We start from the raw sequence: 26,506 nt of genomic DNA, 5'->3' as shown, positions 1-26,506 counted from the left end.
TCCTTGCATGGCGGTATCTGTCCCGTGACCCTTGACCTGTTCACTTGAATCTTCTTCCCCAGAAGCGAAGGCATCCCATGCGTGACGCATGTGCACCTGACACCTGTCCAAATCTGGAACATGCAACACATGGTCAATGTACAATCTTAAAGAGACGCAGACGATGAGCTCGAGAAGACTGAGGTCTGAAAAACGTTTAACTGTCAAAAGTAATTACACGAGAGGGAAAGAAGAAATGTTTCACCACGAAACTCAAACAGCTGACTAAAAAGGAAACTTTCAGAGGCTTTTACAAAGATAAATATGAATCAATGTTAGTTTGTGTTACAGATATTATCTTGAATTTTGAAGAATAATAGAGAATAACGGGCTGCACGGTGGCGTAGTGGTTAGCACTTTCACAGCAAGAAGGTTCTGGGTTCGAATCCCGGTTCAAACCAACCAGGTCCTTTCTGTGTGGAGTTTGCATGTTCTCCCCGTGTGTGCATGGGTTCTCTCCTGGTTCTCCGGCTTCCTCCCACAGTCCAAAGACATGCAGAATGGGGTCAGGTTCATTGGAGACTCTAGATTGACCGTAGGTGTGAATGTGAGAGTGAATGGTTGTCCGTCTCTGTATGTGGCCCTGTGATAGGATGGCGACCTGTCCAGGGTGAACCCCGCCTCTCGCCCAATGTCAGCTGGGATTGGCTCCAGCCCCCCCGCAACTCTTAAATGGATAAAGCGGTAGACGATGGATGGATGGATGGATGGATGGAATAGAGAATAACACCAGTTCATTTCAAGCTGGATTGATGGTGTTTCCTGTTGATTGTCCTTTTCGCCCTACATGCAGACATTTCTTTGTCCAAATTGCACTACAAGCCACAAGTCAAAGCATCAACTGACACCAACTGATTCCAAAACTCAAATTTTGCCTTAAGAAGCTGCAATCGCTTTGACTTTGTGTGGGTGTTTGTGGCTTCTTTGCATTGCAGCAATGCGACTCACCACAAGTCGCCAACCACCGACACCCAAGTGAAATTCTGTAAGATCAGTGTACCGCCCGTGTTTGTCGGCCAACATCAGATTGTCACAGTATGACGGCATTTACTTGCTTTCATTTTGTTTGTGATGAACACTGGTAAATTATCATAGGGTTGAAATTGCCTTGTTACATGTGGGGTGGATGTTTTGTACATTATGTTCTCTGAGGATTTTCAAGAAGATGTCATCGTTTTTAACTGTGTAGCGTTTTCTACACAGACTTTGCACGGAAAAATGTTACAGCGTTGGTTTCCCCGTCCTCGGACAACGTATAAAAAGAGATTTAAAAAATGTAGTGCTGCCGAGAACACCCCGTACCGCTCGGGAGGAGTGGAGCTGTATTTCACTATACTCTACATTCGGCACTCAACAAAATGAGGTATATATCGCTGCATTGTGTTCCGATGCGCCGGCTCCCCCCCCCCCGGTTGTAAAATCTGATCTCTCCGTTTTTTTCCCTTTCCGACACAGAAACCTGATGTTTTTACCATCGACGCTACGGATCAGATCGCTAACACGCTCCGTTGTTGGCTGGTAGTATCTCCCAAGAACTCCACTGTAATATCAGCACTGAGCATGGCAACAACACCTCAACCCCTCCCCTTCGTCTTCCACTCCTTTTCACACCATTCATTCCCCCTCCACCTCAAATAAACGAGACCCCCGCCACAGCGTAAAAAAAAAATACCACCCATGTTGGGGCAGTGAGGAAGAGGAAGGTCGGGGCCTCCTCTCGCCGCAGCCCCCCGCGACTTCTTCGAGACACGCTTTTGACTCTAGATTTGCTATTTGAGTTTCCCATTACGGAGCCAGATTGCTTTCCGGTGGGTGGCGGGAACGGAATCATTCCGCTCGGCGCCGCGGCTAACGGCCACGTTCACGGTCGCTGGGCGTCCGAGGAGCCGCAACTCGGGGTACCGATGGCGGCAATATCACAGGGAACGACAATGGATGTTCCACTAATTCAAATGGAGGGGGGATAAAAGTGCTTTGTAATTATATGATGGACTAGAAACGAGTTAATAATTAGCGGCCGGTGGAGGATGGCACAGCTCAGTGACATGCTGCATTAAGACACTGCTTAGTCCCTGATAATGATCTCATCTTTAACTGGAAGTTTTGATCTTTTGTTTTGTATTTTCAATCTTGACCCAGGCACTGACTCAAACAAGTGACGACGCAAAATGTAACAGAGCTGCCGCTCCGAGGCCCTAAATTTGTCTTTCGCATGTAATCGTGCCACAGCATCACATTAGAGTTCGCAGTGGCAAGCCTCCGTTTCCGAGACAGACCACTACCCAGCCGAGCAGACCGCTGAGATATTTTATCAAGAGTCTTCGACAATTCAGGGAAATGCCCCCGAGAACAGGCAGTAATGAACCACTGGGTTTTTCCAAACGCAGACGGGCATTTATCTCCAGGGAACAACAGATGCTCAAACACTAATAGATGAGAGCCACAAACTGGTGCTGGGTCACATATCGCAGTGACACTAACGTAGAGATTTTCCAATGAACACAGTGTTTTTCTCTCTGGACAGTTATTGAACAGTGTCAGTGTCACAGGAGATCAACCCAGCAGGAGCACTTCGTTTTGGATGTTTCACTCTTCTCTGTGAGATGCCATCTTCTTATGCCTGAAGTCTAATTTTGTTTCGTCTTGCATGTCTACTTGAACAAAATGTCCAACACCCCCCCCCACAGAAAGCACAAAACAAGCCTTCTCTCCAGGTGATGTAAAAATATGAATTTGTGTATGGGCTTTATCTAAAGTGTTCAATCAAGGCCTCTAGTTTCACCATGACTACATGAGAGGAAAACACAGAAAATGAACAATAGCATTGCATAGTAGTTATAGTCTGCATGGCGAAGACAGTGTGTCAGGTCAACGTCTCTGCTCTAATGGACGTCAGCGTCAAGTTTGGACTGAATAGCTTTGCTTGTAATCGGCATTGAAGCCACGATGACGTCCCAGCGGTCAGGTCAAGCAAACTTTTAGAAGTTAAAATCAATGTTTCTCTCAGGAGGTGGTGACCAAAGCAGAGCAAAAAAAGGATTAAACGCTTATTACTTTTACATTTGCAAGACATATCATTTTGATGTTACTCCGTGTCCGCTGGCTGTGCAAATAATTCATACTGTGATTGTATTTCAGGGTTCTGTTTCCATCTGCTGTTGCCAGGTTTTCCCGGCCCAAAAAGCAATGAATGCAGCTTTTAAGTATAAGCGTGCCTTTCGACAGATGCCGATTCTCAGGAGGAGAGGTGTTCCTGAACACAGCGCCGGTAGTTCTGACGGAATCACAGAGGGGCCTCTAGGAAATGGACTCTAAACTCCTTCTTCTTTAGTATTTCAGAAAGTCTTTGTTGTGTTCTGTATTTTTTTCTGCACAGGAAAAATTCATGCGCTTTTGTTCTTGTTTTCCTGTGACTTGTGTTGTTTGTATCCTGGCTGCAAGACAAGTTTCCCATTTGGGATGACTCAAGTACTGAACTCCCTGCCATCTCTCTGATCTCTGTCCGCTTCCTTCTCCGCGCCGGGTCTCTAATATCTGTATAGCCTCCCCGATAATGAATGCACCGCAGCAGGCTCGAATGCAGACGTCCAATTTCAGCCTGCAAGAAAGAGCTGAGGAGACCAGAAACTTACAGAGAGGTGAGTGAACGAGAGCCGAAAACCCATTCGCTCACACCGAACCAGCCGCGCTCGTCGTAATGCATCACGGCGGAGGCGGCCCACCCTTGGCTGTGCTCTCCGTTCGGCATTTACCCGAGCATCACAGATAATGACCGCACTTACAAGACAATGAGGACTCGGGCCAGGCGGTCGGCATGGATTAAAGACGCATTAAGGGAGAATTCTTATTGCCATAATGTATCTGCAGAGGGTTGAAAGGGTGGTCGATCAATACCGCTGACGGGACGGTTCATCCCGCCAGGTGCTTTCGGAGATTTCTCTCGCTCCGGAATGCAGCGCCGCAGCATTTCAGACTGCTCGGGGAGTGAAGGACGTCGACGCGGCGTGCAGGAGAGCGAGCGACCGGCAGAGACGCATTTGAATTTCCAGCTTCAAAACTAAAACAAAGCAATTCTGCCAACAGCTACAGAAATACACAAGGATTTCGTCATCATCTTCCTACATGAGGTTTTTTTTCTCCTATTAAAGGCGACAAATATCGCTGGGATACACGTGGAGAGTATTTCATCAAACACTGCGCGGGGGGATTCTTGGCAATTAATGCTGTTTGCCTCCAGTTAATTTTTGCTTTTAATGGGAGGTACCATAATAGATAAGACAAAAAAAAGTCAAAATCATTTCCACTGATACTGATTTCAATAACACTCCTGTGCCCTAATTTTTGCAGGAATCCTTTTCAACAACTTGTACAACCTGAACAACGTAGTCCATCATTTAAGCAATAGCTCACGACAGGCTGATTTGACGTCATGGCCGTCGCATACGCTCATTGTACCACGGCTATTAACCAATCAGATCGCTAGATTTGGGCTACCCGTTTTATAATAGTCCACGCGCAACGCTCGGGTGCGACCTGAAATTGCGTCCTACGCCGGCCGCCGTACCAGATTTAGTTGTAGTAGTTAAAATAATGCTCTCTTGACCACCCAACGTGGTCACACACATGTAAGTGTCTTGCCCAAGGACACTTTGTTGCACGCGGACTAAAAGAGTCGAGGATCGAACCATCGTCGTTCTGGTCAGCGGACGACCGCTCTCTACTGTACCTCCTGAGCCACAGCCGCCCAATAAGAAATACACAGTTAAGACCATGGAGCAGTCAGAGATTAAAAACAGAAAATAGAAACTAAAGTTAAAGTTGAGGGATTCATTTCAGAATTGATTAATCTGTTGATTGTTTTTCACGATGAATCGATCAGTTGTTTGGATAAAAAAACAACAACAACAACATAAAATGGTGAAAAATGACGATCGTGTTCCTCAAACCTCCAAGATGATATTTTGTTTTGTCCACACACTAAAGATATTCAGTTTATTGTCACAGGGAGAAAAGAAACGAGAAAATACTCACATTTAAGAAGCTGAAATCAGAGAATTTGGACTTTCTCTTTCATAAAAACTACTTGAAACGATTAATCGAATATCAAAATAGATGGTGATTAATTTAGCAATCGATTACTAATCGATATCTAGTAACTGTTGCAGCTCTATGAAACCCCTGTGTTTTGTGAACGCATCCATCCATCCATCCTCCTCCTCCTTATTACTTTGTTGTAATAAACGACCACATCTGACTTTCCCCCGTCGTACGACAGCCCGAGGTCACCTGACAATAAAGAACACAGAACTACGAGCCGTGATCAGTCACAAAGGGAGGACTCTGGCGTCGGCGTCGGCGGTGCTCAGCGATGTGAACTTTAAACTAAGCCTGCCGGTGAACTGCGCCGCCGTTATTCACCCCCCAGAGCTATGGTCTGTGCGGAGAGACAGTTTGAAATGTGGCCTCCATTACCAGGCGGCGGCGGAAGACTGAGCTGACACCGGGGTGGCATCAGTTTATGTCAAGACTGGGAAAAACATAAGCAAACTGACAACCAGACTGTTTTTTTTTTTGCCCGTGCCACATTTGCTCGATGTAGAACTGCTGTCAATATCTAAATGGCCCTCTGAGATTCTTGCTCTCGCTCCAAAAGCATTTTTTGTCCCGATTTGCCATTTCATTTCAGGCTGCAAAATACAACTGCATTTTTTCCCTGTGTTATCTGTCGGCGCACAGCTTCGCTTAATGCCGCTTTAACATCTGGAGATCGCCGTCTCGAGAGTTGGACTGATCTCTTAAAAGCATGTTCTGTAATCCTAATCCAGAGTCACACTTTTGTGTGAACGTCCAGAAGGCTCAGAAGACTCGCTGATGCTTCATCATACGCTCGCTCTCTGTCCCTGTTTGGCTTCATATGCACGATTGCTCTGGTTCACGGACTCACACTGGCTCCACGTCAGGAGCATGTCACGAACTTTAGACCCGGCTCAAGCGATGGAGGTGACAGATTCTGGCGCCAACTGAGGTGACACAGTCAAAAAGAGTACAAGCAAAGGAAGGACGCATTTAAAAGACGTGACTTAAACGCAGACATATTGCTTATTTCACTAGGAGCATAAAAATGTATTCAATCTACACGAAGCCTGTGCTCTTGTTGCTCTGGTATACGTAACAAAAGGCAGGTTAGAATTACTGTATGTTATCAAACTCACAAGATGAAAAATACAAACGCAGATGACAATACCCAGCAAAGCAGTACAAGAAAAACAGGCGGGTTTTCAGTATTTACCCAGTGGGCATCGAGAGATAGCCGGTTTTGGGATCTTTGCCTGAGTTTGAATTTGTAGGAAAAATGTGACATATTGTGCCAGATATATTCATAAACAATAAAGAAAAATGATATCGTCAATCAGAACTGTCTTTTTCCAAACCTCCATTACGTAGTCGTAGTTGCCCAAAATCCAAATTAAATTCGTGAGCACAGAGGCGCCAAATCAGGAAACATTAAAGGTGACGTATTGCGCAAAAATCACTTTTTCAGTCTTTGTGCCCATAAATGTGTGTATCTGTGGAGCCTGCCCGCCCACAAACTGTGAAGAAAGGCCACCATGTCGTTTTTTTGTGAGCTGGCTAAACCCTACAGCCTGGCACTGAACAACTGGTTCAGATTTCCCTCCCGCTGTGATGTCACAGCTGGTCTTTTTCGGGGGTAACCCCGCCTCCAATCTGAGAATCTCAAATTTTCTGGTGAAGGGGCGTGACATTTCCTAAAAAAAATTTTAATCGGTCTATCAATCACAACAGACTGGGCCAGCTGGCCAATCGGAGCAGACTGGGGGATTCATCGGGAGGGGGCGGGGCTAAAAGAAATCCAGGCGTTCTAGACAGAGGGTGAAAAGAGGAGCTGCAGGAACGGGCGGTGTGAGAACACACGGCTTTTCTGAGCATGTAAACCTTTTCAAGTGGTTCACCCACATTAAAAGGATGAACCTGAATATGAGCATAATATGTCACCTTTAACCTAAAGTAAAGGTTGATTTTAGAAGGCACTGACAATGATGCCACCGTGGACACTGAGGTTCAGGATCAGAACACATTCACATGTGTAGTTTCAGAAGGAACAAACAGCAAAGAACCTATTTTTTGGGGGGGTTCAGGTTTTTCGAGATTTACTGGACACGACTGTTGTCAAATTTGACCGTTAATCGAATGAATGTGTGCCGCCACAGACAGGACAGTCTGCACAGAGGATTATCACTTTAGTGTCTTTCAGATTATCTGTTTTTTTGGTTGTTGTCGTTTTTTCACGGCCCGTCGCTGCTCCGGTTCACTTTCATGTCTCTCGTCAGCGAAGTCTCCAGACGCTGCATCTGCTGTTAGTGAAAAATGGTGTTAAACCCACCATAAACTGCACTAATCCCACCAAGCGCCAGACGGCAGACACACACACACACACACACACACACACACACACACACACACACACACACACACACACACAGTTAGCGACTATCTGGTGAACACGGTGAGGATTTTAGCGCTTTAAAGAGACGGATGTTCTCCTGGCGAGCTGGTTCGAGAAGTGAATGTTGGACTTACATTCATCAGGTGGAGAAAAAAACAAACAAACATAACTGTTCCTGTACACGTTCCGTTAAGCTGCCAGATGTGTTTAAAAAAAAAGCGACTGTTTGCCATCATGTTTGTTATCATGTGCGAAAGGTGACAGTATGTCAGTGTTGTGTACGGTTTAAAGATTTGTTGTCTATATGTTTCACAGCATATCATTATATCTGTGCCAATAGACTTACTTACTATGCACTGGCTGAAATTCACACTTCAGTCAGATCCTTGGAGTTGATAAAGAGATCGAGAGTTATACTCCTGCATGAATGCGGATGTCAAGTGTGTGTGTGTGTGTGTTTATAGATTTATGCGTTTGAAAACTTGCACAGTTGAAGTACAAAGGAAGTTGAAGTATGTCTTTATGCAAAGAGAGAGAGACAGAGAGAGAGAGGAATATGCAGTGCAGGGAGTTTACAAAATCTACATCTGGCAGGAAACTGTGAATACATATGAACGAAGTGATCCTGGACCCAAAACTGTTTCATTTGTCGTGTGATTTTTCTGGTGTTTTATGTTATATATATGGGTTTCTTCACCTTATTGCCTCTTTTACTACTGAATCTGCGTGTGGGGAACATTACGTGATTTTGATCCATTCTCGTCTGTGGAGGAGTCGCGGTGCCACGGTCCCATCAAAGCAGCGAGGGGTGAGTGCGCGCGCGTGTGTGTGTGTGTGTGTGTGTGTGTGTGTGCCCTTGGCAGCTGATGTGAGGAGCTTTCATAACAGAGAGCAGGGCAGGACGAATGATCCCCCCCCCCCCCCCCGCTATCTGAATCCATTACCGCGGCGCAAACAGGTCGGCAGCTGACAGCACTGTTTTCCCCCAACCTCTGCTGTTTTCGCTGATAAGACGAGGTTCTGCAGCCGAGAGATGAGACGCGGCGCTGGAATTACCCATGACCCCCCCCCCCCACACACACACACCACCACCAGGAGGGGGGGTATGTGCATCGCATCAGGCCGCGATGTGAACTTTGATATCGTGAGGGAAGATGGTGTCGGGGAGATGTCACGTCTCCGCTCCACGGTGGGATCCTATTTCCTCCTTTTGTTTTTTTCTCCCCCATCACAATCAGGCTGTTCCACTTAAAGCTACAAGGAAGAAATTCACCATTCTTTATTTACTTTCTTCTGCAGCAGCAGTTTGATTAAAAAAGAGGAAGAAATAAGCCAGTGAATCAAACACAACACAAATAGTGTCGGGTCTTTCAGATTGATGTGAGATTTCTGCTTCCACCCAAATCCAAAGGAGACAAATGGAATCTGAAATGTGTCTTTCCAGAATCAAATGTCTCCAACTTTGGATAATTATATAATCACTCTTGGTGATGGTGAATATATAAGTATATATATATATATCACATATTTCATTTCTATTGGCCATTATTCCAGTTGGTCTAATATCTACAGGTGCCAGGACAAAGTTACACAACTCGCTAAATTATACAACGTTGATGAACGCCTCTTGAAATCTTGAAACCCTCTTTGCTTTCTTGTAGGTCGATTGCCTCTGTGCGTGCGTGTGCGTGTGTGTGTGTGAGTGTCTGTGTTTGTGTGAGTGTCTGTGTGTGTGTGTCTGTGTGTGTATGAGTGTCTGTGTGTGTGTGTGTGTGTGTGTGTCTGTGTGTGTGTGAGTGTCTGTGTGTGTGTATGAGTGTCTGTGTGTGTGTGTGTGTGTCAAAATTTGTCCAAAACACAGAGGTGTGTCAAAAACACTGTACTAATTAGTTGAAGAAGCCTCAATATCAGATTCTAATTAGCAAACATGCAAAAGCATGTATACAAATACCTTGCCAGACAGCACACTCAAACCACACACTCAAACCACACACACACACACACACACACACACACACACACACACACACACACACACACACACAGACACACACACAAACACACACACACACACACACGTGCCATGGATCTAATCTAGAAATGGCAGATCCCGTTATCTGCACTTAGGAGGAACATCTATTCCTGTGTGTCTTATCAGTATCTAAGTCCCGGATCATTTCCTGCAGCTTGGACAACGTGACAATCCCAACAACAACAACAACAACAATTGATACGTATTAATCAATCCCAGCGAAGGCTGTAAGCAAACATTACTGGACTGTACACCAGCTTGAGTTTCAAGGCGTTTTCCCATAGTCATGTATTTCCTCTACCCTTCTACATCCATCATTTGTGTGTGTGTGTGTGTGTGTGTGTGTGACGCCTGCAGCCTGCCATAAATCAGTCAGGGGCCACGGATCTGAACTAAAGTGTTTTGGAGCCCAGAGCCTTTGGGTTTTTATTTTCGTTATGCTTTTCAGTCTCAGCTAAAAAACACCGTCTGTTTGAAAACAGGCCTTTTTCTCACAATGCAGCGTGAACTTTTTAATTTTTTTTATTCATTTATTCCATCGGTGCAGGTTGCAAAAATTGAGTTCAGCGTTAAATCAGAGGAAACGACGAGAGCAACGCCATTGGCCGTGAGCAAAATGTGTTTTCAGCAACGGATGAACAAATGTGTTGAACATCATCTGCGTTCCAGTGTTGTGCACAAGGGAAACAAAAGAAAAATACATCTTCTCTTTAATTACGCTGGCGGTATATGAAGTCAAGCTTGGAGCGATTCAAGAGATTTGACATTGTGGAGCAGATTGCTGCCTAATACTGAAACTAATGAAACGGTCCAAACAGCACAAAGTCCTTTTCCAGTTGGAAATGTGCATCTGCATTTATCATAGGAAGCTTTTTTCTCTAGTTTGAAATTTTGTCACGTCAAACACATTTTATGTTACAAGACGTCTCTCAGTTTCTTTAATGGCAGCAGCACCCAGAAAAGCAATAAAGTTCTTTTGTGAGTGAATGATACTTTTACTGATCTGAAAATAAGAACCAAAGGTTCAGTATTGTAGGTGTAATGTTACGAATGTGATGTGTGACATTATGAGTTTTTGTTTCTGTTTTCAAGTTATATTGTTGATTGTGTCTATTTTCAAAACAGGATGTCTAAAGATGCTAAAGATAATATTCCAAATGCAAAATCTATGACATCATCATCATCATAATCGTGTTTGATAGAATATTTCCCTTCTTGCTAAACTAGAATGCCCAACAGAGTATTGTACACCTCTGCCAACAGTTTCCTTAAATCCAATCTTACCGCACCAAACTGCACATGCATATATGTCTGATATTATATTTTTTTTCCATCAAGATCCATGAATCATTCCCATGGAAATTTGGCGAAAATGTCAAACAATGGACACTGTTAAAGAAAGTGATGAAATATTCGAGGCCCCGCCCCCTTTTTTCCAGGTCCACGCCCAAAATTTCTGGGGATCTTTCTCGGCCCACGTCTCGTCCTTCCACCGAGATTCGTGGAAATCAAAAGTTGCTGTGTTTTGGTTAAACAACCAACAGACAAACAAACGGACAGGGGCGAAAAACACGACGTCCTCGGTGGAGGCAACAAGAAGTAAAAAAGTTTCTTTTGATTAACCGATGCAAAACCATTCCCTGGCATTTTTCCGAAGACTTGGCTTTGCAGCTCTCCAATCCTCCCGTGACTCTGTGGAGAAAGACCATTACGGATAATGTGTTCCCCACGAGACTCTCATCGCAGGCTTAGTGCTAAAACCAACATGGAAGTGCCTCAATTGGCAGTTAGTCTAATGGTCACTAGCTGCCGCTTCGAGCCATGTTGAAGGGTGAAAAGAAGAAGACGAAGAAGAAGAAGAAGAAGAGGAGATTTCAGCTCTCAATGTATCAGTTGTTTTTACCAAGTCAGACCTCTACAAAATCTTTGAAATGACGCGACGCGAGAAAGAAAATTCACCCTTTGTCTCGGGATGTTGGTTTAGCTCGGTCAACCGCCTCGGGCGCGTGCAGGAAAATGACGGCCCTCGCTCTCCCTTTACCCGGCTTTTTGTTGGGGGTGCGCCAGGATAGCCGCTAGGTGAGCACTATGCAAATGTGCGGGAAGTATTGGCCCGGCTGCTGACGAGGCGTTTCAGGAGCTCCGGGAGAGAGGAGCTCCCTTTACCGCAGACCTCGGGCTTTTTAACTCTGCCAGGGCGTTTTACATACACAACTAAAACGTACGCGACACACTCGAGGAAAAGGGTAAAAAACTGGAAAAGAAAGTATAATATGTCTCCGTAAAAAGGTTGGGCGCCACCGAAAATACAGTAAGCTATACCACAAATGCTTTAATCCGCGTTTTTTTCTTCTTCTGCGGAATACACGTGTTCTACTGTTTGCTCAGGTGCACATTCAAACGCTCGGCCGTCTGTTCTCAGCAAAACTGTGCCCACACACCGCCTCCTTCTGTATAGGGGGGGGACGGGGACTAAACAGGAGGATACAGAGAGCGGGAGAGGAAAAGAAAAACACGCTGATAAAACACAGATAAGATGCATCTGCAGGAACCGAACCAGACGCGAGGCGGATGATAAGAGTTAATCTAAACTCAAGCGGAGTGGGCCTTCAAAGACATTCCTCGGCGGACTGCGCTGGCTCCTCTGAAAGGAGCTGTCAATCTATTAAAATACAACACACCGCGTGCGCGCGCACCCTAGACTCGCCGTTTCCTCACATTCTCTCTCCCCAAAGACTCAGGAAACCCACCTGTAATGTTATCAGTAGCAGCAGCTGTTCTAGAAAGCTGTTTCTAGCTCTCTCTTTTTCAGGCGTAGGTGTGAATCTACAATCCCGAAACCAAATGTGGAGTCTGACTGAGTCAAGTCGTCAGAGGATGCACACGGCGTCTCAAAAGGTCTCTGAAATGCAATTTCACAGGTTTTTTTTTGAAATGTTTCCTTTAAAGCTGTTTGTGTACCGTTTTTTTTAATTTTTATTTATTTATTTTTTACATATAGTTGCTGAGACTGTGCCCGGCGGTCGCTGCACAGGCCTGATAATTCATTAAAGGAACATTGCAGTTTGGATTTTATAACTTAATCTCTACCATTAATAAAAACGCAAACAGTCAGAAAAAGCAGTTTTAAAGGTGACATATCATGCAAAAATAACTTTTTCAGTATTTATGCACATCAATGTGCGTATCTGTGGCGCCCGCCAGCCCACAAACTGTGAAAAAAGAGCACCCTGTGGTTTTTTGTGAGTTGGCTTAACCCCATACAGCCTGGCTCTGAACCACTGGTTCTGATTTCTCTATCAATGTGATGTCACAGTTGGACTCTTTTGAGGGTAACCCCACCTACAAATCTGAGAATCTCCACTTTTCTGGTGAAGGGGCGTGACATTTCCTACACATTTTGAAATCGGTTGACCAATCTCAATCGACTGGGGCCAGCTGGCCAATCAGAGCAGACTGGGGTTTATCGGGAGGGGGCGGGGCTAAAAGAAATCCAGGTGTTTCAGACAGAGGGTGAAAAGAGGAGCTGCAGGAATGGGCAGTATGAGAACACTGATGCCTTTTCTGAACATTAGAGCATGTAGACCTTTTCAAGTGGTAACTCAAATTAAAAGTATGAACCTGAATATGATCATAGTATGTCACCTCTAAATACATAATTTGTTCTACTATGCAAGGGCCTGGTTGTTGCCTCATATACAGTGGAAAAGTTTCTGTCTTTCACAAGGTGAAGTTTGGCCCCTTTTTGTTTTCAAGTCTTGAGACAAGTTGGAGTCGAGAGAGATAAAGGCGAAATTTCGACTTAATTAATAACAAATAAAAATCTTCCTCTGATTTAGTTCAACTTTTTCACGACATTTCGACTTTACTCATTGACTTTATTCATGAAATCCAAAATATCTTCGTCCGACATTTCGACTTGAAATGGCAAAATAAGAATAAAAAATCTTCCTACTCGCCCTTGTACTCTTCCATAGTATCACTGACACGAGGTCGTTTGAAGACCAATAAAAACCAACAAACAGAAAACACCACAGAAGAAGAAGAAGAAGAAGAAGAAGGGATGAGGACAGAATGCTATTTTTCGCCTGCTTGCATTAAATTGCATTACACGCAAATGGATCTGATGGAGCTGAACACACACGAGATGATCTTTTTTCTCTCTTTGCCGCACAGCAGCTACATCTAACAGCGGGACGAGACTAAAAATAATTGCCTCAAATGATAATTGCTACAAACCTTCAAAAACAAGTAGCGTTTGTTTTTTTTCTGTCTTTTTTTCTCTCTCTCCTTATACTCCTCTTCCCCACATTTGCAATTAATCATAGCTTCGGATACTGTGGTTTTCACCCAATTAAATGTTGTAAAACACTATGCCCTGCAGCGCAGAACTACACCGCTAAATGTGTTTTTTCTCCTATCAAGAAGGGATGAAGGGGTGCAATAATTATGTAAACAGAAGATTAAATGGTTCAGAAACGGGCTGAATCCGACACCTCCCTCTCTCATTTCCTTCCCCCCTCCCTGCAGCTAACACTCCCCCCCTCTCTCCGCCCTCCCCTCCCCATCTCTCAGAAACACCAGGTTTCAGTATTCTGGCCGTTTGCAACATGGTTCCTACCTGATTAGCGTCGACGAGCAAGATGAGAAAAGCCACGATTCAGCGCCTTTGTCCACCGCGGCTTGCCTGTTTAGACTCGCTGCTCAAATCCTCTCTGTGTTAAAAACCTTTGTCTGTATACAAACCAGTCCGGGGGAATGAAACGGACCATTAACGAGATTAGCTCGCTCATTCTGCCGCCGACAAAGGCTTTGGCAATAGGCTGCTGATAATTAGGGTTTGGCGGCGGCGGGGAAAAAAAAAAAATGTTGATCTATAATCGGGTGCAGTGCTTCCCCATTGAACTACTGTGGCCCATTTATTGTGCTTTAGGGGAGATGACGTGACGGTATAGTCTTTTTTTTTTCCTCCCCCCGAGAGAATTGCGATACAAAGGGGAGGGAAAGTGAGACGGAGGGAAGGAAGACTAGAGTAAGTAAAGGTACAGCGGCAAGCCTTAACCCCTCATTTCTTCTCACTCCCAGTCGGCGCAGACAATCGATAGCAGTGAAATGGGCTCTTGAGAGGGAGCCCTTTCTTTATGTGGCCCTGCAATCATCCCAGTCACAGCGGCGGGGCGGGGCGGGCCGGGGGCTTCTAAGAGCTGGCAACATGTCTGATATGGAGTTAAATTGAAAGCACTGCACGTGATTACCGAGTGCTTTACTAACCAGCTGAGTGCTTCCAGTTGGAAATGTTGGACTGGAAAACCTCTCAAGCAGAGATGAAATACCGGCCATTTGAAGTCAATATCTTAAATCGTGTCCTTAAATTCTGCTTTTAAAACCAGTGAGACTGAACAGCGCGATCCTCAACAGTCGAGGCTCTTATCCGTAGATTGTTTGCATTAATGTCGGTGTCACGCGGTCAAATCTCTTGTGCAGTTTGCAGTCACCAAATGGGGGGAATGGCATTGCTGCAGCAACAGCATTAGCCCATAATTACTCTCCCGTAATGGAAATCAGACGTGAGCTGTACTCACCACTCGGTCTCTCTACGAGAGCACAAGCGGGCCTGGCCGTGGGTAGACCGACCGACTGACTGAGGCGAATGAGTCTGACCTCGCCGATCCTCCCCGGAGATCACCGAGGCGAAGATCCAGCCGGAGAGGGTTTAGGAATCACCCCGCAGAGGGCCACGCTGAAGCCGCATTACACACCCGTTCCATGGGGCTTATCGGGGGAAATCTAACAGGTTCATCCGGCTAGTAATTCTCTGGTGTCCAGCAAATCCTTGCAGGCGAGTATGGGCAAGAGAAGGAAAAGGTAGAGAACTGAATCCATACCAAGGGTCGTTACTACCTCTAAGAACTGTATAATATAATTCACAGAAGATACTACAAGTCAGTGTTTCACTTAATTGTTTGATGTATTTTCCATATTACTCTGAATAAGGAATGTCATAGTCTCAGACTACTGGAATCTTGGGCCGGTTCAAGCCTGACTTGGTCGCCCGGAATTGGAGGAGTATGGTCTGGAACCTCCAGTCCAAGATTATCTGGTAGCGTGAGGGGTTTACAGAGCCGTTCTTAAACCTCCACTTCTGCCCAAAGAATCATCTGGGTCGCCCCTGATAAATTTTCAAACATTTTTGAAAAAAAAATTCGGAAGATTTCGTCGGTACTTTCCGAGCGGAACCAATGAGAGAGAGGAGAGTCGAGTAGCTGACGTTGTTGCTAAGCTTATGTGGCTAGCAAAACTGTCCGCTGCTCAACATTATACAGTATACCTTTTTTTTGTCCGCCACCTCTATAATTCCAGGAGACGTGACGATGTTCGTGAACCGACGGACTTGCTTGTCCGCCTCAGACGTGCCTCCTCCATCGTGTTGGTTTTGTCTGCACCTTCTCCTTCCTGAGATCACGTCAGAGAGGTGATGTGAGGACGATCTTCAGGATCTTAATAATATCCTGAAGTTTGTGATGGAAGATTCTCCTCCAGAGCGTGATGCAACCCGATTTCAAAATCGGTCAGGATTTATAAACTCCTGTAGTCTGAGCCCAAGATCTTAACAGTGACGAGGAAACTCCTGCTCCAGTGCCGTTCCTTTAAGTTAAGTTCCTCCACTTAAATTGCAGCTAAATACAAAAAGTTCATTCTCATTTTGCGGGGCTCGTGAGCAGGGAGCAATAAATCCATACTTCATCACAAAACAACAACACTTAATGAGCTCTATCAGAGGACACGGATCTGAGAAAGTGTTTTTTCCTTTAATATCGAATAAAATGAAACAAAAAAACTAATGAGAGATTTTTGAGTTTAAGAGTCATTGAGTTTGCAAAGCCAAACATCGCGAGCTGTCCTTGTCGTCCGCCTAGTCACAACAAATACAAAAAGTCAAGTTAAACCTTTGCAAATAAAATCCTCTCTTCTTTTGGGAAACCAATTCAAGTGCAGCAGTGGAACTTGAACATGTTTGCTTTCACGGCAAATAAGCAATTGTCGCTCAAGGCCGCCGACCATCACCGGTTTGGCTTTTAACAGCGATGAGTTAATCGCACTCTTTTTTTTTGGTACGGTGGCCCTGAGAGCTCACAGCACTGCAACTTAAGAAAACAAATGCACATAGACAAAACACAAGCGCGGCATTTAGAAAAAACCCGCTGCAAAGGCCGCACCACAACACGTTAAGAAAAAGCGCTGCAAATAGCGCACTTAAAAGTGATACACACGTCTGGACACGCTTGTTTTTTGCCGCAGATTTTGACTCGCAGCGCTATTAACTTCTCTTTCCATCAGCGGTGCTGGAAAATTAGATAAAAAGTAAGTGTTTTTGATTATCTTAACATTGGGATCGCATGATTCAGAGACATGTGCATCACTTTTTAGCGTCCTCTGGGAACACCTCCGTTCCGTTGCGGCCTATTTGCAGCACTTTTTCTTAAATGTGTTGACAAATTGATGATGTTTTTTGTTGTTTCTGTCTATTTGCCTGTGTTTTTCTTGATTTGCAGTGACGTGAGCTCTCAGGGACACGGGACTTTTTGGCTCAGAAACCAGATTTTTTTTGCTTCGTCCGCTATTGGACTCGTGGCTAAACACACTTTATTTTTTCCTCGCCTTTTTAACATTAGCAGGGACAGACTGAGGAGCTGCAGTCACACTCTCAGACTAATTCCCATATTCCTGAGAGCGCCGCGGTGATGTATGGGGGGGGGATGAGGTGGGAGGCGCGGGTCGATTGGCCCACACTGTCGCCATCACACGGTAATGAGATCTCAGGGGGAGGGGGGAACGAGACGCAGATTCCTCCGACTACCTGCTCGCATAATACTAATTGGCCTTACGTAGGAAGTTTTTATGGCTTTATTTAAATGTAAGTGTCAGTAGGACCGACACTGTCGTGACTGGACTGGCTGATTGTGCATAAGCCGCACAACAAGAACAAACTCAGGTGGACACGTCTGCACATTTACTATCAGTCCGAGGTTGATTTCCATGGTTTGGGTGATAGACCTCGGATTTTTTAACGTAGTATCACCACATAAACTGTTGTTTCAGACAGTGATGCGTTTAATTAGTCCAGATTCTGTCTCATGATCATGTTAAAGAAGATCTATCATGCTTTTTCAGATTTTCCCTTTTCCTCTTGTGTGTTTTGTTAATCAAAACAACATGAGATCATAAACTGCACTAAGGCCTGAGTTAGGGTTTAGTTAAAGGAACAGGTCCGGTTTTAGATGGGGCCTTTCTTACAGAAAGCAGATTCCAGTAGCAGGTGGCTTGAGGACTAAGAGCTGCTCTTTCTACATACCAGCCAACTGATGATTGGAGGGTTTGAGTGGCTTCATAAGGATTTAGCTAGAAAGAGAAACAGATTCAGGGCCAAAGACTGACTTAAAACGTGGATTTTAAAAGTAATTCTCAAGTTTACTGGAAGCCAATGTGTAAGTTTTTCGAATGGGTGATGAGAGGATGTGATCAGCCATCATGATGGAGAATTCTATCTTATAATAGTTCCTGTAAAGTCCAATCTGCTTAAAAACAAAAGCGTGAGTCAGCTTTTCCAGGTCGTGTCTGAATAACAGATCTCTGATTCTGGAAATATTTCTTGAGCGATAAAAGGCGGATTTCACAATTGATACAACTACTCGTGCTGAGGTCTGAATCTAGTATAATGCCCGAGTGCCAACCCACTGTCACGTCATCCTTCGGTTTGTGAACTGCCGTTTTGAAGCCTCGAGTTTTCACATTTTTATCAGTACATGATCTATGATGGTGCCCAGGTTTCTTACAGTGGGACTGGTAATATAACATCTGGTGCTCAATCACAATCACTCTCTTCTATTCTATCTACGGTTTTGTCTTCTTCTTTTTTCTAAGTTTGAGGGAAAGTTGCATCCAGACATTGATTTGGTTAATACACTGGGGCGAGTAGTGGTCACTGTATGAGATCTTTGTGTATTTGTGTGTGTGTTTGTCCGTATATACTGTATCATGAGCCTGGAGACAATGCACAGGCAAGACATTGTGTAGAAGACACAGATAGCAGATTGCATTGATCGCTCTCTACTGTAGACCCGACTCTCACCTGTCGACAATCCTGACCTGTGTGATCTGTTTCAGAGGGGTAGAACAGGTGGGGTTGTAGAACAGGAACATCTTTCTAACACACACACACACACACACACACACACACACACGTGTCCACCTGCAGCAGCATACGACACCCCTTCCCTCTCGCTAATAATTGGTATGTCCGACATGCCCCCCCCTCCCGTCCTGTCCATCTAATTACAACAGTATTAGTTGTCACGGTTACGAGCAGCAGTGCAGATACAGAACACGAATCACTTAATGAGTGAGAGACCACGGTGGAACATGGCGAGAGGGTCAGAAACGACCGCGCTTTAATTTGACCTCTGTTGAATCATTTTAAGAAGATGAATTAGAAATGTTTCGCCCCAGTCCAGCGATCAGATTTGGGGTTTTGAACTTTTTAAAATAAAATAATTAAGAAAAAGATATTTTTCAGATGTTGCAATCTGGAAGCTGAAGGTGATCAATGTGGGTGGAGTCTGCACCAAGTGGCAACCCACCGTGACGTCACCCGCTGGTTTGTGCCATTTTGAAGCCTCAAGTTTCGCATTTTTACCAGCGCCATCTTGTTTTTTTGGCCACTCGGAGCAGAGGGTGTGGTCTGACTGAGAAACTTAAACACTTAAACCTGCAACCACGCACCTGATTGGACGGTACCAGCTGTCAATCACACTATATCCACACTCCAATGTCTATTTTATCGTTTGACGTTATAAATCCAGTGAGAAGCGGTGTCATTTTCCGATAAACGTCTATACAAACTGACTCTTTTTTGCAAACCAGTGGAGTCGCCCCCTGCTGGTCATTCCAAAGAATACAGGTGGCAGTGGCGTATTTTCATTTTCGTATCTATTTTCATACAGTCTACGGTCTGCATTGAGGTTGCCTTTAAGAACAAGTGTCATCTCTGCCACAGTGACTGATTTCCCATAATGCAATTTATTCTGCTTCAAGTTTATTGAGATCGTTTTGAAGTAGTTTGAAATTTAAAAAAAAAAAATCAAAGCCTAATGGAGCTTAATGATTCTCTCATCTCAGACGAGCATAAGCACACAGTGTTGAAAATTACATGACAAGGCTCCTTGAGGAGCTCGTTGGATCACTTTGTTCACACATTAAGAGCGAGTCTTGAGTAAAGCTGTACATCAAACGTCTCCTTCTTTTTTTAACCAACTGTGGCGCTGACTGATCGGTCCGTTTCTTAGTCTCGTTGACTTTGACAATGTGAAAACAAATTAAAAGTCAGATCTGCGTCAAAAATCTACATATTACATAAATTAGGCTGTTAAATTCCACCTGAAGGAAAATGCTTTGTTTACCAATCGAACCGTTTAATTGTAAACTGTGAAATCTTGAATCTTTTAGTGGATGTAAATCATTTCTAAAAATTCAACAACTTGGAGCAAAACAGACATAAATAAAACAGACCATGCTTAAAAAACTCAAACTCAAAAGATTGATGTCCAAATAGTAAACATACTGCAATATGCATGTTCTTCCCCATACACTGCATATACTGCATATCGTATGTGTTAAATATGTGTTATATAATAGTACTGTGTTTATAATGTATAATGTGTTATTATCCATATTTTAATTAGCATTTTTTAACATTAAATTAACAAATACACAATAAACTTAACAAGACAAATATACAACATAAACAAAAAAGTGAGATAACATAAAATGACAACAAATACACATAAAAAATAAAATTATAATAATGATAATCATATATATATAATAATGTATGTGTTATTAAAGGGCGTACAAGAATGAGGTAAAACACCAAAAGGTCGAAATTTAACAGTTCATTTGAGAATAAAAAAAGAAACAAATGGGTAAAAAAAATATTTTGTATCGGTCTATATGTTAAACCTACATAGTTTCATACATGAACTCAATCCGTGTCGCATCTAACTCTGCAAAATTAAAGGATGACTTCATTTATCAAGCCATGCATCGCGATGTGACTCTGCCATCCCTTCGCCGCCGCTACGTATGGTGCTGTCTGCGTGGTCTTTAGGGAAATGGCAACCTGACTGTTTTAACATTCAATCAGACGTTTGCATGTATCTCATCAGACTGTAACTGGATCGAGATGTAACCGACACTCAGAGGATAACCCCCAACAACCATGTGACCTATCCTCAGCTGTAACAGAGACACCGGTACCTCCGGAGACTTGGAGGTTATCTAAAGTAGAGTGCAGTATAGTACTGTACTTTCCGTGGGCTCAAACCCGCCAAGCCGACCCTCTCAACGAGAGTCCTCGCACTCCGCCAGGGGCCCCCGTTATTGAACCGACCCTGTTTCATCTGCCGTGAACCTGCAGCGGCTGTCCCACTGCGGAAAAAAACCTTCAAACGGCAAATTCACAGTTAAATATAGTTCATGCAGCACATGGCTGAGTGGACACACGGACGCGGCGTCCAAAGCATGGACACACACACACACACACAACACACTCACGTCTGAGAGCGACAGAGGGCATGGAAACAACCCAACACCCCTTCGCAAACATTCAGTCCACATTACAGGAACCACCGCTGAGAAACAAATGTCACAGCAGGCTCCCAATTCTTTCCATATAAACAGAAAAATAACCATAAATGTAATTTAATGTTTGGATTTTTTTTTCTTTCCTCCCATCTCGTCGTTCGGTTCCGATAACAGCGCTGTTGTTATAGTCACAGTGAGCGCGGCGCGGCTTCCTGCGAATGGGAAAAATGGTTTTCGGAATAATAATAACAGCAATAACTCGCTCTTTTGAAGACAATTTACTGCTGTTGTGCTCACGGGAGTTTATTAAAAATGCCATTTGTGAATTGGCGGACCAATAAAAAAGAAAAAGGCCATAGTTCTGGCCATAAGCCCAGTGTTTATAAGCCCGACGCTTGAATCAATTGTGATCAGCCGCCGAGAAACAAGTTGCAAGTGTCAAAGGGCTCCGACATCTGACGGCGGGATGTTCCGACTTCTCAAAAAACCCATTTTTACATGTTCAGACAAAACAGGCAAAGCTGAAGCTTGAAATTTAAAACGGTATGAGTTGCACACAGCTCAGGTCATTTCTGATACGTTGGTTTTGTTTGTAAGTCACTTTTGCCGTTCGTTTGGCTGCACATCAAAATGAACTACCGCCCTTTCTTTAAATACTTTATGCCCGCAGAGTCCTTTGGTTTAAAAATGTGTTTTCATCCGTCCTTTAACTGCGTCGCAGGACGCAAACAGAGGAGCGGAGGATTCTTTTCATACCCTGCTCATATTTTACTTATGTTTCAGCATTTAAAATATAAAATTTGTTTAATTTTTAAAGACTACAGATTGACTGAAACATAGTCATTGAAATGCTGTTTAAACAGGATCTGTTGCAGAGATAAAAAAAAAAAGTCAGTTGTAGTCACATTTAGTCAAATTTATCCAATTTTATCTTAAATCAACTTTGAGTCGACTAAAACTATGGACATTTTTGTCTCATCTTATCGAAGTTGAAACAGATTTTTAAATTTATTTTCCTCGATGAAAACGCATGAAAATTTAACCTAGATCTTGTTTGAGACCAAGAATGAGCATTTTAGTCAAACCCGACTTTAACAATTTAGTCTGGAGAGATGCAACAATGTCAGCAAATGCAAATATGAAATAATAGTCGATCAGAAAGAAAATCTAAAAAAATGAAAATGAAAAACCTCTCACAACTCATTAGAAACTTGAATAACAGCCCTGCAATAAAGTTCATTTTTGTCAGGACTGTGCCAGAAAGGTGTTGATTTTACTCTAATCTAAAAACATTTTTAGATCTTGGTGGTAGTGTTGTACTAAATTGTGTCACACATGTTCATAATACGTTGAGCACAACCATTTGAATACATTTGTAAAGATGATATTTGGAATCTATACGTACACAAAGTAAATTAAGATAGTTATACCGTCCAACAGACCCGAAACAATCTTCAACATAACATCCTGTGCATTTTAATAACTTTTTTTTTTAACGATGGATAACAAGTTCAATGCACAGGGTTAGACAAACAAGACAAACAAAACTGTCTCAAGCAAACGGTTTGTCCAAAGTAGCAGACTGGGCCACTGACTGTCAGTGAGACAACATCTCCATCTGCAACGTCCCGCTGTTGTGAGATGAGATCAGATAATGTAACATCACCGCCCTTAATAGTTGATCTCGAAAAATGGCTTCAAACGTAATGTTGTTGTTTTTACCCCACATCCTAACGTCAGGTTACAGTCGCTGTGCGACGCTTTAAGATTCGTGTTTTTCTTTCCCAGTGATTCCGTAGCCACGGGGCTTCCTCTCCTGGCAGAACTACACACTTACCTTTCTCTCTCTCTCTCTCGGGGGCATCACATCTGAAGTGGGTCCAAATTTGCCGCGGCCGTGTTCATTGTTTTTTCCTTCCTTCCTCGCCGATGTTTACGGCCACAGCGCCTAAGTGCCATCGCTGAGTGCGCTCGTGGCCACATCGCAGACATTTCGCAGATGGACATTTAGATTAGGGCTGCACGGTGGCGTAGTGGTTAGCACCTTCGCCTCACAGGGCCTTGGGCCAGGGCCTTTCTGCTCGGGTTCTCTACGGGTTCTCCGGCTTCCTCCCACAGTCCAGAGACATGCAGAATGGGGTTAAGGTTCATTGGAGACTCTAAATTGACCGTAGGTGTGAATGTGAGAGTGTTTGTCTCTGTATGTGGCCCTGTGATAGGCTGGCGACCTGTCCAGGGTGAACCCCGCCTCTCGCTCTATGTTAGCTGGGATTGGCTCCAGCCCCCCCGCGACCCTTAAATGGATAAAGCGGTAGATGATGGATGGACATTTAGATTATGTTGCTGCTCAAAAGCAATACAGTATATATTTCTCATCCCTCTCTCTCTGTATGATACTGTAGGGCCAATGGGGTGAGGCGCCCGGGCGGGGGGTAACAGGTAGCAAGGTGAGCAGTGAGCGAGAGGAGGCGCACGTGTGCAGAATTAATGTTCCTTATCTCTGCGGCAGCAGCAGGGCGATGTGAGGGAGGAGTGAACCGTGGTGTTGTGTGTCGTCATTATTATTATTTTTTTTTGTGCCCCGAGGAGGAACCTTACCTCTGCAGATGGTGCCGTTGCCCACGTAGCCCGGCTTGCAGGTACACAGGTGTCCTCTGATGGTGTTGGTGCAGATGGCGTTCTCATCACACAAACTCTGGCTGCCGGCGCACTCGTCGTGCTCTGAGGGGAGGGGGGGGAGGGTACAGAGAGAAAAGATGAGTGTGTGTGTGTGTGTGTTGTCTCTGTGAAACATTGGAGAGGCTCAACAGCCACATGAACCCCACTGATGAGATGATCCCGAGCAAACGGCAAGTTTTGGCTCAGGACATTCACCGCGTGGATGCCAAGTGGGTTCTGTAACGTAAAGTTCACTTCAACAAAAAAATCATAATTGCAGATCCGCTTTTCTTCCACCCCAGTTTCATGTTCAAAACCGGCGTCCCTCGGTGCGTGCGACGCGTGTGCTTGACGGACTGAATTGCTCGGCTCCGGCATCAACTAGCCCTAATGATGTTGGCTCAAATACCGGCGAGACACAACATCAAGACAGTCATATCATACCACATTAACAGAATCACGAGCTTTCTAGAAATGTGCAGATCACTAATTCCACAGAGTGTGCGTCCGCCGACGGTAAAAATAATCGCTTAAAACGTCTCAATATTTCCCCGTGTTCAGTCACAATATTGGTAAATGGTTAAATATGGACTCCCGAGTCGCTACCGGAGAGCAGAGGCATATATAGGGCAGCTAAGGAAATGGCACATGAGGATCAATAGATCTGTGATTGGGCAGCCGGGGCATCCTCCTGCAGGTTTGTAAAGTCGGAAAAGAGATTTATGATTGTGGAGACGACGTGAGGCGAGTCGGGAAAAAACCTAACTTAATTTACAATCCCCTTGACAGTAACCCGTCTGACAGCAAGACATCTCTACCGCAAACCTGGGAAACCCAGATTGTTCTCCTCGTCCCAAAGAACAATCCTATCGTTGGAAGTTTTGATCTGTGGCCTCAACGCAGGCCGATATCTTTTCCAGCGTGATGTGTGCAAGGTGTCGGCGGCGTGGCCAAGGAGCAACGGAGACGTTTCAAACGACAACAAGGAACCAAAAAAGAAACATCAGGCATCATCATCACATTGGCCGAGGTGAGCGGTACTGCGGCTGAGTCAGATCTTTGCAAGTGCAGTCTCTCGCCCTCATCCATGCATTAAAAGTTACACGGTCCTTCATGGACTATATAAACTCCACGGTCGTAAAACTGACTAATTATAGAAAAAGCTTGCAGGGTCAGCGGCGCAATGACCAGTTCGGGTTTCATTCATGAAACGCTGACTCAACCGACAGCAATGAGGAGGCTACATCGGGCGCCCGGAACGCACGTACGTGCCCAGGGTCGGCGTTTTTTTTTCATATTCTGCTGGGTCCTCATAAAACTGCTCTCTTGACTTCTACAGTATTCTTCCGTCAGCCGCAGAGGCCAGAGAGGGAAAAGAGAAGTTTGTTTCCGCACGCAATCGTATGATAAACCCAACGGAAGGAGATCTTGCAGAGAGTCAGGACTGTTAACACGTGGCTTTAACCTCGCTTCCCAGATGTTTGCCGCTACTTCCTTAGATTTTGATGGATGTTCCGCATCCGCTGTGGACTGTGGTGAATGTATATTCCGCTGAAAACTTTTGTCTTGAAGTATAAAATAATCACCACCTGCAAGCCTGAAAAGCGGCTTGGAATAGTGAATTACAACAGCGACTCATAGTTTCATATAGTGGGGAAAAGTAAATGCTGAAACAAACTCAAACTTCTTGTGCGGCTGAATCCATTTTTTCCACTGATCAATATATGAATCCTTACCTCGAGAAACCAACCAGAACGCTTGTGCTCGAGGGTTTTCTTGCTTGCTATGAGTCAATTCGATTTCACTGCTGTGTGAACAACAGTATATCAAGGGAAATAATGAAATGTGCATTAACCAGGGACCTTGAAAAAGAAATCTAAATGTGCATATTCCCTAACCAAACCAAAGTGACAGACAGCGATTGTGGATCCACTCCAGATCTGCAGCCCTGGGACGAGTTTCCTTCTCTGATCTTTTGGTGATCAAGCCTTGTCCAATAACAATGAGGCCTCGCCGTTGAACTGAACCGCTCCATGAATGGACCCATGGATGTGCGGATTTAAGTAGGATCCGCACAACAATGGGTGTAAAATGCACCTTAGATCCCACAATTTCCCCACTTGACTTTGCGGTCCCCGACCAACCAGTAGGAGCCCCTACTGCAGCAACAGGGACGTGATCCTTCATTGCCTTGCCACCAGACAACACAATTGCCTCCATTGGAACCCTCGGGTAAGCCTGAAGTTTGGTTACAGGGAATCAAACTGCAATGATTTATGATGAACTAAAACCTAAACTAAATTACTCTGCAATTTCCAAATAGCCCATAAATATAGTTCTTTTAGCTAATTTGTTTGAACTTTACATGCAGAATGCATTAAGAGAGGGGGAAAAAAATCAACGTATCACAAAACCCATCAACAATAGACCCAGTTCACATTTTGAGATTTTATAACAGGAAATGCCCATGTGTCACTAAACTCATTAAAATGGCTCAGTGACCCATCAGAGTGTGACAGTGAGCCAACATGCACAGCAACAGGACCCTGGAACTGCAGCAGCTATATGGAATTAATCTTTTATTTATTTCACTTGTACTTTTCCTTCTGAGACATACCCAAATTTCTTCCATGAGAGCGACATAGTCGTTAATTCTGCTCCTAAAATATAAT

The 26,506-nt window shown here is 44.3% G+C and overlaps 1 protein-coding gene across 1 annotated transcript in view; it reads right to left on the bottom strand.

Annotated features, from left to right (window-relative positions):
* LOC118302683 (protein kinase C-binding protein NELL1-like) overlaps positions 1 to 26,506 on the bottom strand; it is a 217,373-nt gene that overhangs the window by 31,138 nt on the left and 159,729 nt on the right. The window contains exon 14 of the mRNA XM_047331695.1: positions 23,775 to 23,897. Within this exon, the coding sequence (XP_047187651.1) occupies positions 23,775 to 23,897 (123 nt within the window). The remainder of the gene's footprint in view (positions 1 to 23,774; positions 23,898 to 26,506) is intronic.

The sequence above is a fragment of the Scophthalmus maximus genome, chromosome 4 (genome assembly GCF_022379125.1).
Source record: "Scophthalmus maximus strain ysfricsl-2021 chromosome 4, ASM2237912v1, whole genome shotgun sequence".
Classification (NCBI taxonomy): Eukaryota; Metazoa; Chordata; class Actinopteri; order Pleuronectiformes; family Scophthalmidae; genus Scophthalmus; species Scophthalmus maximus.
This window is presented reverse-complemented; position numbering and strand designations above follow the sequence as displayed.